Below are 15,783 nucleotides of genomic sequence, written 5' to 3'. Positions count from 1 at the left end.
TCTCTCTGTCTCAAAAATAAACAAACGTTAAAAAAAAAAAAATTTAAAAAAAAAAAAAAGGCTGTGCTGGGTACAGCACCAAAAACCTCACTCTGAAATCCTCAAATCCTTTCCAGGGATGAAGAAATTCCGCAAAGAACTTGATAGTGGATCAAGAGAAGATAGCTCATCTCAATGAGCCAAGAATATTCATTTGCATACCACAGAAATCCCAAATATACTAAAGAGATCTCAGTACCTTCAAAACTGTAGACCACAAAAAAATCAGAGAAAACAAGACCATATTCTGAACAGCACCAGAAAAACACACTTCCATTAAGTCAAAATAACAAGGAAAATGGAGACAACCAAATGGACAGACTCTGCTCCTGCCATTTCTGTATCTTTCCCTCTCCTGCCATAGAAAGAAAAGCACTTCAACATGTATTCTGAAGATAACAGAGGCAAAAGCAATACAACGTCCTTATTACCAACCTAATTCTTTCAGTAATCCAGTTTGCTTTGTATATAGAAGCAGCCACTATCTGTAAATAAAATTGCAACTCAGGCCTGATATTTCAGCCATCTCTTCTGTTATCCCCATCAGTCCGGAAAACAAAACAAAACAAAACAAAAACTATTAATTGGGTGTTTACTCTGGACCAAGCCCTGTGCTGAGGGCTTTACAAACATTCCCTCATGTAATATTCAAAACACCCATCTGAGTTGCACAATACTTTGTAGACTTGCCACACAATAGCAAACAAATAAATGATAGTCATCATTGTTACTGTTGCTGTCATTATAACAGCCATGACCCTAATGAGGAGAAATATGAGGTTTATGGAGGTTATGCAACTTGCCCAAGGTCACAGGACTAGTAAGAAGCAAAAACCAGATTCAGACTGTTTTCTCTGGCCCAAAAGCCTGCTAAGCATTTAACTGCTTTGGTATACACCAGTAGATCAAGAAATAGAAAATCACATTAAAGGAGACCAGTGCACTGTTAAGCAGCAACAGAGACTAGAAATAAGTTTCTGCTCAAGCATTTTAAAGGGATGGCATTGTAAGTAGGAAGAAACTGAAATGTCTTCCTTCTGAAAGCCCAAAACCAAGGGAAGATGGGTTTCATTCCCCCATTGACCCTTTCTTAATCATTATTTCTAGGCCACTTTATGTCAAACTGCCTGGCCATCAGAAGTGAGAGAAATTCATTGCTTCATTCAGAAAATATGAATGTTTCTCCAACTAGAGACTGCAAACTCAAGATCCTTGTCCAGGATGCATAACGGCTCTGACAAGAGGGTAACATCCCTCCTTTGTTATTATGGCTCATCATAATTACTTGGGATAAAATAATAAATTTTAATTCAGCGATGCTTATGGCCGTCGGGCATCTTAACATAAAAGAACAAAAAATATAATTAATTAAATCAAGGCAATATGCCTATTTCCATCCCAGCTCATTAGTATTAATTGATTGGGTTAATTCTCTTTTGTGTTTAATAGTACCTCCTAAAAATCAATCTAAAAAAGAGGGAGAAATGGAAGGGAGAAGTAGAGATGGTAAGTAAATGAAAGTTCTGAATATTTTGTTAATTAACTCAAAATGTAATAAATATAGCTTACACTCTTATGGTCACAAAAACAATGTGCCACTTTTTAATAAAGTTCAGGAATCAGTACATATAGCATCATAAATAATGGCTAAAATTTTGCCTCAAAGAAATGTATAATCTTCCTCTCTAAGTTGTACTAATAAGAAAAGACTATCAATTCTATTTTACAGATGGAAATACAAGTAAGGCACAGAGAATTCAAGACTCTTGAGGGCCATATGTAGAGGTACTGTATTAGTTTTCCTGTTGTAGGGGCCTACCTAGTCTTCTACATATTAGAATGCTGGCTTCCATGTATGGAAAAATAACATAGAAGATGCAATATTTTCATAAAGTAGTTCTAAATATAGTTGTTAGGTGATCTAATTTCACTTTTATGTAACACTAATCGTTTTCTTAAAGTATATATATTCTTCACGTAGAATGTCACCTTTGTAATGTGGGAATGGAGGAGAAAGTGCCTCCACCAGTGATACTTTTTATTTTGTTTGTTAAAATCTTTGAAAAGATTATTTCTGGCTTGAAACTTTTCATGCTTTATCTTGGCCTATAGATGATATCAGAAACCGAAAGAAAACTCCACTCAGCTATTTTTATGATACCATGAATGGGTATGAGAAAGAGAGACAGGGGTGCTGAGATGGTTCAGTCAGTTAAGCGTCTAACTCTTGATTTCGACCCAGGTCGTGATTTCACGGTTTGTGGGATCGAGCTTTGTGTCGGGCTATACACTGACAGTGTGGAGCCTGCTTGGGACTTTCTCTCTCTCTCCCTCTCTCTCTATCCCTCCCCCACTTGGGTGTCTGGCTCTCTCTCTCAAAATAAATTAACATTTTTTAAAAAGGGAAAAGAGAGTAACAGATTCAGAGACTGAATTACTGTTGATGATGATGATTCAATCTTATATTTGAATAAACTTTTTATTATCCCTCAAGTACTTTCACACACTGTATAGTCAAGAGAAGATATTATAGGTTTAGAGCAATACTAGCAACCAGATTTTTGAGAGTTGGAGTCCTTCACCAGTTCCGAATGCCTTTTAGAAACAGAAAAATAACTTACCAATGGATTTTATATTTCTCACAATTCACAGTGGCATACACTTATATATAGGTATATGTATGTAAATATATATATTTATGTGTATATATGTGTGCATATATACATGTGTGTTTACATATGTACCTATGCATACATATATACCTATATATGTAAGAACAACTAAAGACAATAAAAGTTAGGAAAAGTGATAATTAAGAAAGCAAGAGTTTAAAAATTATGCTTTTTAAATTTCATACAGGATCTGAACTCTGCATTTTAGCTGTCCATCAACCATAAGCACATGGTTTCATTCAACCATCAACACATACTCAGTATCCTACACACTGAAGAGACAGTATTAAATAGATTGGTGAAGTCATTTGCCTTTTGGAGGTTATGCTAGCAGAGGAAGCAGACTATGAACCAACAAGTAAATTTATAATATGTGAGGATAAATTGTTATGAAGAAGGTAAAGCAAAATAAAAGGAAAGAGAATAGTAAGAAGTGGTTGCAATTTCTGAAAAGATGACCATCAAGGCCTCTCTAATAAGTTGATATTGTCTCAGAGAACAAACAAAATAAGTGAGCCAGCCACATGCATACCTGAAGGAAGAGTATTCCAGGCAAAAGACATTTTGGGCAAAGGTGTGAGGTATGTGTACACCTGGTATGTTTATAGAAGAGCTGAAACAGAATGAATGAGGAAGACCGGTCAATGAAGGGACCAGAAGTTTGATAACGGTAAGTTTAGATTATTCCTAATGAAATGAGAAGACACTGGAGGGTGTTAGAGGAAAGAAGTATAAGACCTGACATATTTTTAAAGGATGTGTACAATAAACTGTTGGGGGGTTACTTTAGCATATGGCATAAGAGTCAAACACCAATGACTTAAACACATGAAGTCTTGTTCTTCAATCATGAAATAACTTCAGAGGTGAACAGTCCCAGTTGCAGTGTTACTACTGCAACTCCAAAATCATCAGGATCCTGAGTTTCTTCCATCTTTCTGCTTCCCCATTCTGAATGAATCACCTCATTGTCCAAGATGGCAGCTGAAAATGTAGCTATTATATTTACATTCCAAGAAGCAAAGAAGAGGAAGAAGCAAGGACAAATAGGGCATGCATCCGAATGGGTCAACTCTACTTTAGGAACTTTCCAGATACCCTGTACCACACCTCCCCTTATATCTCCTTGATTGGCTCTAAGCCACAAGGCTATGTCTAACTAAAATGGAGGCCAGGAAATGTAGCATTTTGGCTGGATACTTTGTTGCCCCAAACAAAAATGGGGGGTCTGCTACTAAGGAAGACAAAGAATCAGAAACAGGGGAATTGATTACAGGGCCATTTGAAATGGTCCCAGCCAAAAATTATGTTGCTTAGAACTAGATTGGTACCAATGGATGTGTTGATCTATGAGACACAAGTCAAAGTCCAGACAAGATTCACTGATGTATTGGTCATGGGATGTGAGAAACAGAAATAAGTCTAGGATGTTTCCAAGGTTTGGAGCCTGAGTCACTGAACATGAACAGTTCCAATAAGCAAGATGGATTCTTTGTGTATATGAATGGTCAAAACTTATCTCAGACATAAATGATAGGGTCTTCACCTCCTACCACCCAATCCTAATCTTACATTCTTGATACCCACTCCTCTGGAGTATTCTGCCTTACTGCTTGCAACACATATTTTAGAATTAGAAATTTTACTCTTTTGAGGTGCCTAGGTGGCTCAGTCGGTTAAGCATCCGACTTCAGCTCAGGTCATGATCTCACAGTTTGTGAGTTCGAGCCCCACATCAGGCTCTGTGCTGACAGCTTAGAGCCTGGAGCCTGCTTCGGATTCTGTGTCTCATTCTCTCTCTGCCCCTCCCCCCTTGTGCGCCTCTCTCTCTCTCTCTCTCTCTCTCTCTCTCTCAAAAATAAATAAAAATGTAAAAAAATTTTTTTTAAAAAGAAATTTTACTCTTTTGTATTTTCTCTCTAATTAGCTTCTCTAGTGATAATGCACATTTATTCACGTTAAGTATTAGTCTTCACTTTTTCTCATACCTCGTACAAATTCCTAGGCCACTTAACAAGTATCCAGAAGGCATGGTTGAATCAAATTTGATCTGTGTGGCTTCCCTGTTATCATTCTTTCTAGAAGCTATGACCCATCTATGTATGATAAAAATCTCAGTTTCATTCCAGGCAACCCTGCTCTCTGTACCTATTTGTACAGAAACCGGTGTCCACTACTTACCCTCACATTCTTACCAATGGCCCTACTCTCCAGGAGAAAGAGGGGATCCTTCAGATAACTCCCTCTCCCTCTCCACAGGATAAGAGTTTACTCCTCTGAATCTAGCTCACTTATTCCAAGTAAATTCAGATTGAAATATATTGCCTGGACCAGGAGTATTAATAAAAGCCACTTTTAAAAGGTGACAGGTTGAGACAACTATTTGCATTATTCAGATGTTGAACTCTCCAAGAGTAAGAAATCAAGTGTATATTCCGCATGCCACTGCCTTTCTCTTACCCTTTACTTTCTGATGCCTCTTCTCCATCTTCAGTCTCTGGCCCTATCGCACCATTGCTTGATTGAACATTTACCTGGAACTAATGGGGCATCTAGAGACTCAGTTGAGCTAGACTTTTAGCTGGAAAAGTTCTCCCAAATAATATCAATATAAGGCAAAGACCCTTGAGAGCCTAAAGGTCATCTCATCCTTCAGCAGCATTTGACTCCTGGTTAAAGGTCTATAAAGAACATTTTTTAAATATTTATTTATTTTTGAGAGACAGACAGACAGACATATACAGGATCCATGTTATCAGAACAAAACCTGATGCAGAGCTCGAACTCACGAACCGTAAGATCATGATCTGAGTCAAAGTTGGATGCTTAAGTGACTGAGCCACCAAGGAGCCCCTACAAAGAACATTTTTAACCTGAGATTCTAAGTCTAAAATTTTCCTTTGTCATTGCTAGTCCTTAGGTAGTTGATGTCCATCAATAAGTCAGCATTCCCCAAAGCCACTGGTCATACACACACACACACACACACACACACAAAGACAGGTCAATAACCTAAGCTGACAGACAATTTTTGCTAAAGGATACAAATTAACTGATTTGCCTGAACACTTCCTCCTCGATATCAGAAACACACACACACACACACACACACACACACACCCCTTCCAAAATATAGAATGTGAAATGCCTAATCAGAAACCTGATTCCATCCATAAGAGACAGATATCCATATTACATTAGTTTATCCCCTTCAGAATATTTTATTTTCCCTTTATTTTCCCCCATGCTCTTACTTTAACAAGAACAAATGCCCTTGTAAGTGTTAGACATATTTTTTTATAAAGAGTAATGTTTTAGGGCAGAGTTTTATAGCTACCCATAACTAATCACATTTCCAAAGCTATTTTCATTTGCCAATGAAGACAGTCACTTTGATAACCATTCCTTATTATCAGCCACTGAAGTAGGCAATGATTTTTATTCTCATTTAACAGATAAGGAAACAAATGCTCCAAGAGGTGAAATAAGTGACTTAGTCATTTGGTGATGTGGTGGAGAAGTTGAAATTTGAATTCTCATCCAACTTCCCAGACCCTAGAGCTATGTGGCCAGATTTTCAATAAGGAAGCCTATTTATATGACTTTCCAGGGGACCAGGAAGTCAAAACCACAACAGGGTGAGAGCAGGAAGACATTGCTTTCTTGGCAGGGAATTTCAAAGGCAGCAACATTAACCACTCTCAGAGCATTTTGCTATATTGTGGGGGCTTCCCTGGACAAGCATGACTACAAAGTGCCTGAATAAAGAGGCATATTCTTTGGTAACATTGTTAACCTTCTTTTATTTGAAAAAATAAAATAATTAAGCTCTGTGCTTAGAAGAGTCAAAAGAAAGGGCCTTCGTTTTGAACACTCTGACCACTTCTTCCTTTTACATTAAAATCTCAATTTGTTCCCAGAATAAATTCTCAACCAAGTGTTGGAACTTATCCAAAAAGTTCCCCTCCCTCCTGCCCCCAAAATGAAAGAATTATATATGGTCATGCCACCACTGATCTCCAAACTCCACAAACCTTTAACGTGCAGGAAGCTGAGGATGCTTGTGTTGGTGTCAAGCAGTAGCAATTGGCCATTCTCCACTGTGACATTGTCGCCATCTTGTGGCACTCTCTCAGGAAACCAACTGTAAGCCCTTGACCATCTCAGGCAGAACTGAAAGGAAAAGTTGCCCTGGAAAACAGTTTCAATGTTTTATTTTGTTTGGTTTAAAGCATAATAGTATGGAGGATCAATCTAAATGGAAATCTCTTAAACTAAAATTAATTTGCATGTAACGTTAAACGTCTCGATAAAATTAGTCACCCTCTCTTGACTAACTCAAAAAGGGATAAATACAGAAGGGGCAAAGTTACACTTGAAATGTCTCTGTGTTGGCCACTGGAATTCTCCAACACTGTGGTGCTGCTCATGTTTTCTTACCTTTTATTTTTCTCCAGGACAAGTCCCTTTCTACTGAATAGAAGGGTCGATTCCATTTTTTATTTTTATAGACATGTATTGAGTCTTGAACAAAAAGTCATAAATATCCTGGAATCGAGAGAATTAAAATGTTCTGCTTGATGGGTGGCATTTTGCTTTATGTAATTGGTATCATTTTTCATTGGCTCTACTGCCAAGGGTCCTTGTTTTATAGGAACATTCCTCTTTCCAAGTCCAGCCTCCCACTCTGTGTCTTTTTGATATTGTTGTTGCCTTTCCCTCTATGCCTGGTGCATCAGTGCTGAAAACAAAATGCATAAATGAAATGCCCACTGACTTCAGAGGATAGCCCAGAACGCTTGAGTGAGTGATGGGCAGGGAGCGAGGCTGAGAGGGCCCAGATAAAGAAGAACCCCCTTCCCACTCAGCCTCCAGTCTCCCTCACAGAACTGTTGGCTTTTCTTTTAATTTATGGTCACACTGAAGTCACATGTTTTTCAAAAAAAGGAATGTAAAAAACCACAGAAAGCAGTATTCAGCTCATGTAAGAGGCCAAGAACATGTCTAAATATCTTGTGCAGTTATGGGACTATAATTATGATAAGTATAATAAAATCAGAATAGAGAAGGTATTTCCCTCGAGGTAGTACATACATGTGTCTGCCTCTTTCCACACACTTGTTCCCGCCCAGATTCTCACCAAATATGAAGCCTGGGTTCCTATAAAAGAACTGCCTAGAAAGTCCTCTTGTGAGGTGTTAGGAGCAGATGGGAGAAGATCATTAAGAAGGGAAGGCATGTTTATAATACCAATAACTACACCTACACAGAGAATAGTACCCTGGAGTATTTCTGAGAGAGAAAATGGAAAAGTGTGTAGCCAGAATAGCCAATAGGTTTTCCAGGAGAGTGTACTGACCCCCCAACTCAATAGTCTTGAGTTGTATACCCAACTCAATTGCCAACAAGCCTTTGGGATAAGGAGAAGCAGTGTTTTTTTTTTTTTTTTTTATTCTCTACACCTACAAAAGAGAAAAAAGTTCATGACTCCTCCCAATTTAAGAGATGGATAAACAGCACTAGCACCATGAAAAGAAGGGGCTATACATGAGCATCTTTGTAAGTCATATGAACTATATCCCCATAATGGCCACCTGTAGACTCAGAAAGTAGGAAAGAATTTTAGCTCTTTACTGATTTCACACTGAAGTTAGGCAAAGGGAAGTAAAATTACACAAAGTGGTCCTTACAGGCTATACATTATATGTTCTTAGAATCCCTTAATTCATTCCCATCAAATCTAAAAAAAGGAGAGGGAGGTGAATAGGAGGAAACTGAAATGGAAAAAAGTGGTGAAAAGGTGGGAGAGGCTAAACTGAATAAAGACAGTAAAGTCAACTGTAGAGAAGATGAACTAGATTATTGGTCACATTGGCTGGAAGTCCACTCTAAAAGAACTTTTGAATAAGCCTAACTAGGTTCCTAGAAGATCAGAAATGGAAAAACTCTAGAGAAATCCTATCTCTTCATTTTAAAGGGAGTTTCTCAGCTTAGAACAGTTTGAGGTACAGAGCCCCTCAGTGCCACCATGATGGAATCAGAAGCTTAGGAGGTGGGGCCCAGGGAACCATCATTTTAATGATCCCTCAGATAACAACTTCTGCATCAAAGTTTGAGGATGAATTTAGGGCAAGGGCTAGAGGGAAGGAAGATACATCCCAAAAAGGAACCTGGACACTTCCTTCAAACCAGTCCCTAAAGCACAGGGTCTTGAGGAAGGCCAGCAAGCTGGACAAGATTGGGGTGTGGATGAGCTCTAATGAGTTTGAAGGATTCAACAACATAACTCTTCCTGAGACATTAACCTAGTGGTCAGATCTATACCCCACCTACAGAACAACAAGAAAAAGAGGCTCATGACTTTGACAGTGGAAAGATCTGGAACAATTAAACATTAATTAGGTATGTGAGGGAGTCAAAGGAAAGCAATTCCATGGTCTCTTGCATTAATTAATTTGAGAACATCATAATACTTCCAATTATCACTGATATCTGTTATCTACCTCCAAGTGAACTTTTAAGATAACTTTCTCTCTTGCTCTGAAGACCCTGTATATACATACACTAGCTACCTTCCATGTGTTATAAAATCTTGGCCTGGCCTGTCAACCTTCAAAAATTGCTACACTAAACCCCAACTTGGCAAGTGGAAAGGTTAAATATTGTTATTTCCTCCTCACAGTTGAGGAAACAAAGGCTCAAAGAGTTTAAATGATGTGTCAAAGGCCGCAGTGGTAAAAACAGATGGAATTGATACAGAGAAAGCTCCCAATTCAGGCCATTTCACTCACCTTGGCCTCCCCTGGAACACTCTTCCTCAAAATCTCTGCTGGCTCACTCTCCTACTTCATTCAGGCCTCTGAGCAAATAACACCTCCTACCCTACCTCTTTAATAAAATAGCACCTCCAATAACTCCCTCTCCCCATCACTGCTTAATTCTGGTATGAGAGCTTTCATTCCATGTGTATTTATCATCTATTGAGCTTACTCAAATGAAAGCAAAGACTTTGTGTATCGCCCCACCCCTAAAAAGTATCTGACATAGTAAGTGCTCAATGGAACTCGAGGGGATAATTTCCCAAGTGAATCATTTCTAAGTGAACTCCTAATCCCATACATGCATTTACAGATGTTATACACACACATAAACACACATGCACATGAGTGCAACCACCTTCCTGATACAATAGTTAAACAAATAGGTGGAAACTAAAATACTTAAAAATCTGTACCCCATGGGTTTGGCATCCATTGGGTTTCACTCACATTCCTTCACAATCCTTTCTGCATTTTCAAGCTCTATTCGAACTTAAACCGAATGATGATGAGTGTATCTAAATCAAAACCCAAGACACAGATTCCCTTCTCCCTGTGAAATCTTCTGTCATTTTTTTTCATTTACCTTCAGTTTCTCTAGTGTGGTATACCTCAAATGAACATAAATGTTAAGCATTAAGTTTCAAGAGACCTAAGCTTCCTTGTGCCAAACTACTCTTTAATATAATAATGGTATCTTGAGATGTATAAATTTTTGTTGATGATTCATGGTACAGTACAAAACAGTGACTAAATACTAAAAGCTCTAAAGAGTTAATGCAGCCTCGGGGCACCTGGGTGGTTCAGTCAGTTGAGCTTCTGACTCATGATCCCAAGTCATGATCCAAGGGCTGTGGAATCTTGGATTGAGCCCTGCATCAAGCTCTAAGCCCCGCATCAAGGTCTGCGCTGAGCATGGAACCTGCTTAAGATCCTCTCTTTCTCTTTCTCTCTCTCCCTCCCTCTCTCTCCACCTCTTCCCTGATTGCGCGCTCTCTCTCTCTCTCTCTCAAATAAAAGACATAATAAAATAAAAATAAAAAATTAATGCAACCTCAACTATGTACCAGCTACCTGGGGAAGTAGAAATGTATCGCCATACTTGCAAGTTGTCGTGAACCCGTAATTACAAACACACAATTTTAGCTCTTGACATTTTCAGAGGCGACACACTGGTAGTGTCATTCCCCGTGTCAGTGTCAGCCCTGTGACTACCAGGGCAACACTCCATTAAACCGTGAGACTGGCACACTTTCTCATCACTATCACTTTGATCCAATCAAGCAAAAAAGAATTCTAAGAGCATTTAAAAATGTTTCTTTATTTTTGAGAGAGAGAGTGAGAGCAGGGGAGGAGCAGAGACAGAAAGGAGAATCCCAAGCGGGCTCCACTATGCCACCAGCCCAGAGCCCCACATGGGGCTCAGTCCCACTAACTACAAGATCATGACCTGAGCCAAAATCAAGAGTCGGAGTCTTAACCAACTGAGCCACCCAGGCGCCCCTGCTAAGGGCATTTTAAAAGACATCTTGTCAATATATCTGAAAGTCTCTCAATTGATGCCAACACAGCGTTTTTGGTGAAAACCACGTTTTGTGTCACCAGCTCCACCTATTGGTCAAAGCAGTTTTCACCTCCACCTAATATACTAAGTTTCTTCCACTATTGTTCCTGACATGCTCAGCCATTAGCTTTAGTTTTCTTCTTTGAGATAAGCCAATCACTCATTCCCATCCTGCAAATGAACAAAACCATTTCCGGGGCGCCTGGGTGGCTCAGTCGGTTAAACGTCCAACTTCGGCCCAGGTCATGATCTCACCGCTGGTGAGTTCTAGCCCTACGTTGGGCTCTGTGATGACAGCTCAGAGCCTGGAGCCTGCTTTGGATTCTGTGTCTCCCTCTCTCTCTCTGCCCTTTCCCCACTCGCGCTCTGTCTCTCTGTCAAAAATAAATAAATGTTAATATCCACTTAAAAAATTTTTTCCTCACAGGCCTATAGGGTGGAGGTGGAAATAGAGATTTAAGAACTATCCAGAATTCACCCTCATCTTTTACCTCAGCTCATATAACCCAAAATAAACCAAAAAATAAAAATAAAATAAAATATATACATATAAGTTTATGCCTATATATATGTGCATGTGTGCGTGTGTACGTGTGTGTATGTGTGTATATATACACACATACACACACGTACACACGCACGCGCACACACACACACACACATATATATAGGCACAAACTTCCCTGCCTCAGCTAGGAAGCTTATGCAATTTGTTTTCTTCTTACAGCATGTCAGCACTTCTCTGAACTTCGGGAAATGTGCAGTGTCTGCAAATCTTACATGTCACCTTAAATGTACTTGCAACACCACCAGAGTCATCTTGAAAGAAGTCATTGATCAGCAAGCTTGAGCACCAAGCAGAGCAGAGACCTATCTGTGAGCAAATGTGCTAAGCTGGGGTGCTGGAGGAGACAGAGGAGGGAAATCTCTCCAGTCAGTGTCTCCTGGATGACAAAGACAAGGAAGAACTGTTCTGACACCTTACCAGAATGCCTTCTTGAGCATGCAAGCTTTGGAAATAGGACAAAACAGGTCCCTGTGACCAACACTCTCTCTACCCCTGACCCTTCTTCATTTTCTCCAAAGTATTTATTATCACCGAAACATGTATGTTTGTTTATACTCTGCCAACCACCAACAAAATGTAAGCTTCACAAGAGCTTCTTGAGTTTCTGCTATATCCCCAGTTCCTCCAATGCCTGGTATGTACTAGGCACCCCAAAAATATATTTGAATGAATGGTCAGCTCTCATTAAGGCTCCTAATCACTATGCCATCATTTAACTTTTTTAATGTTTATTTATTTTTGAGAGAGAGAGAATCAGTGCATGAGCGGGGGAGGGGCAGAGAGAGAGGAAGACACAGAATCCGAAGCAGGCTCCAGGCTCTGAGCTGTCAGCACAGTGCCCAACGCAGGGCTTGAACTCACAAACTATGTGATCATTACCTAAGCTAAAGATAAGCTGAGATACCCCAGCGCCCATAACTATGCCATCATGTAAAGTATCATTTTAATAACTGAAATTATCAGATATAAAGCCGCAAATTTGGGGGGCACCTGGGTGGCTCAATCAATTAAGTATCTGACTTCAGCTCAGGTCATGATCTCGCGGTTCGTGAGTTCGAGCTCCACGTGGGGCTCTATGCTGACACCTCAGAGCCTGGGGCCTGCTTCAGATTCTGTGTCTACCTCTCTTTCTCTCAGCTCCTCCCCCATTCATGCTCTGTCTCTCTCAAAAATACATAAACATTAAAAAAAATTTAAGCTGCAAATTTTTTTCAATGCTATTTCACATAGAAATATTTTTAATTTTTATAAAAACAAATTTATTTCTATTTTCTCTCATGATGTCCTCTTATTTTATGTATAGGACACCCTTCTTTCATTCTGACATAAACATCATTTATGTGTTCTTGATTTGTAGGGCTTTATATCTGTATGTTAAGCCTCAAAGAATTTGGAATTTATGTTGGTGAGAAGTTTCCCATTTTTCTTTGTTTCCCCCCCCCACAAATAATTAACTTTCTTCACATCATTTATTAAATAACATTTGCTTTCCCAACTAATAGTCTTGGCTATTTTAATAATTGTATTATAATGTTGGGTGATATTAAACTGGTTACCCAATTAAAATCCCAAACCTTTTACATATGACCTGATGTGAAGTCATCTCTTCCAGGTACATGTGACCTTATCCTTCTTCTTAAGGTTCTCATATTATCATTGAGAAAAAGACAAATAGCCATACAATTAATATAAAGTATAATAACTAAAGGGATAAACAAGGCACCATGAGAGTTCAACAGAGTAGCTGCCTGACCCAGGTGGAGACTGCCTTATAGGTAAAATCCAGTTTATTAATCCCCTTTTCTTCTTCTTCTTCTTTTTTAATCTGAACACTGCAGATAAATTAACATGGGCTGAGATTATTTCAGCTGATTATGAAACAAAAAATGCTTATTTTACAAAAGTCAACCATCCACAAATCCAGGATTACAAATAGAGCCCCTGACCTATAATTTAATAACTCCTTAGGGACAAAAAGGAAATTAAATTAGTTTGGCATAATTTGTTCTTACTGAGCTCATGCTGGCTCTAAGTGATCACTTTCTTTTCTTGGTGCTTATACACCCTTCATGATTATGAGATAACATAAGAAAGTCCTTGCACACCATCCGGCACATTGACTACTCAAAGCCATGGCAACAATACCTTTTGCCAGAATTGCACCCAGTTCAAATTTACCCATTGTACCTGTTAGAAAACTAGACTATTTACTAGTTTACCTCTCAGTTCTACACATATCCTATACCCCATTATTTCACAAGAAATATTGGTATTAACTTAATGCTTCTTACATATAAGTTATTTTCACACTTTTGAGCTTCAGGGGACTATTAGAGTCTGCAAACAGAACAAATTTACAGAGCCTCTCTTTATCTTTTCTTTCATGTTAATCTTCACATCTCCTCTTACAATGTCTCTTCTGAATTACAAACTTGAAGATCGTTCCACTTGCCATAGAAATAATAATGACAATGATAGTTACAAATCCTTGCATGTGTCTCATGTCCCAGGCACACTGCTAGTTATTTTACTTACACTATCACTAAATTTTCTCAACTGAAAAACATACATAGTACCCTCTCCACTTTGAATTTACAATTTTTTGAATTTTAACAATTAATAATAGCTAACCATTTTTGCATGCACCTAACAGAAATAACCCCAGTGAATAATCCCAGTCTCTCTTCAGCCTTCTTGCCTGGAACTATGGAGCAGGTGGAGCCCTAGATTCAACAAATATTTATGGAGCACCCATTGCCCACCAGAGACTGATGTAGGCACAAAACAAAACAAATCCGTGACCTCATGGAGCTTATATTTTAGGAAGATAAAGTTAAATATACAAAATGAATAATGTGCTCTGAAAGATGAGGAGGAGGAGGAAAAAGAGGGAGGAGGAAAAAGAGGAAGGAGGAGGAAGAAAGAGGAAGGAGGAGGAAGAAAGAGGAAGGAGGAGGAAGAAAGGGGAAGGAGGAGGAAGGAGGAGGAAGGAGGAGGAAGGAGGAAGGAGGAGGAGGAGGAAGGGGGAAGAAGCAGGAGAAGGAGGAGGAAGGAGAAGGAGGAGGAAGGAGAAGGAGGAGGAAGGAGAAGGAGGAGGAAGGAGAAGGAGGAGGAAGGAGAAGGAGGAGGAAGGAGAAGGAGGAGGAAGGAGAAGGAGGAGGAAGGAGGAGGATGGAGGAGGAAGGAGGAGGATGGAGGAGGAAGGAGGAGGATGGAGGAGGAAGGAGGAGGATGGAGGAGGAAGGAGGAGGATGGAGGAGGATGGAGGAGGAAGGAGGAGGATGGAGGAGGAAGGAGGAGGACGGAGGAGGAAGGAGGAGGACGGAGGAGGAAGGAGGAGGATGGAGGAGGAAGGGGGAAGAAGCAGGAGAAGGAGAAGGAAGGAGGAGGATGGAGAAGGAAGGAGGAGGATGGAGGAGGATGGAGGAGGATGGAGGAGGATGGAGGAGGATGGAGGAGGATGGAGGAGGATGGAGGAGGATGGAGGAGGATGGAGGAGGATGGAGGAGGAGGAGGAAGGGGGAGGAAGCAGGAGAAGGAGGAGGAAGGAGGAGGAGGAGGAGAAAAAACAGGGTGAAGAGTATCAGAAGTGCCAGGGTGGAAGGAGTTATTTTATATCCAGCCATCAGGGACTGTGCCTGTGATAAAGTGGAGTGTGAGGAGGAGTGGAGTGAGAACCAGAGGCTATCTGGAGAAGACCTAAAGAAGGAGCATGCGTAGAATGCCATTGGGTCAGCAAGGCGGGTGGGCAGGGTGGTGGTCTGAAAGAAGCAAGAGCACACGGCTCTATAACCTTCCTGCCGACGCAGTGGGATGTTTGTTTTTCCCACTGCAAAAAGGTTTCAAGTTCTTTAGATGCCACAGAGAAAAGAATCATGTAAAATATTCAGTAGTATATAACAGGGTCAGCAAACTACAGCTTACATCCAGTCTACCCACTGTTTAGACAAATACATTTTAATTGGAACATGGCTCTGGCTATTCATTTACATATTGTTTACAGCTTTTTGAGTTTGTGACTATATTGTTCACAGAATCTAAATTATTTACTATCTGTATCTTTATAGAAAAAGTTTGCTGACTCCTGGTATGTTCCAATTCATACTGTCACTATAGAAATAA

At 39.7% G+C, this 15,783-nt stretch overlaps 1 protein-coding gene across 2 annotated transcripts in view; it reads right to left on the bottom strand.

The window, feature by feature from the left end:
* Positions 1–15,783, bottom strand: part of PKHD1 (PKHD1 ciliary IPT domain containing fibrocystin/polyductin) — a 488,429-nt gene that overhangs the window by 326,606 nt on the left and 146,040 nt on the right. For both annotated transcript variants that reach the window (XR_002082091.2, XM_019457395.2), the window contains exon 36: positions 6,746–6,902. Coding sequence is in view for 1 of the 2 variants with exons in the window: in XM_019457395.2 (XP_019312940.2) it covers positions 6,746–6,902 (157 nt within the window). In the remaining variant the exon portion in view is untranslated. The remainder of the gene's footprint in view (positions 1–6,745; positions 6,903–15,783) is intronic.

Source organism: Panthera pardus, unplaced genomic scaffold (assembly GCF_024362965.1).
Source record: "Panthera pardus isolate Hobbes unplaced genomic scaffold, ASM2436296v1 HiC_scaffold_17, whole genome shotgun sequence".
NCBI lineage: Eukaryota > Metazoa > Chordata > Mammalia > Carnivora > Felidae > Panthera > Panthera pardus.
The sequence above is the reverse complement of the archived record's forward strand: the minus strand, read 5'-3'. Positions and strand labels throughout refer to the sequence as shown.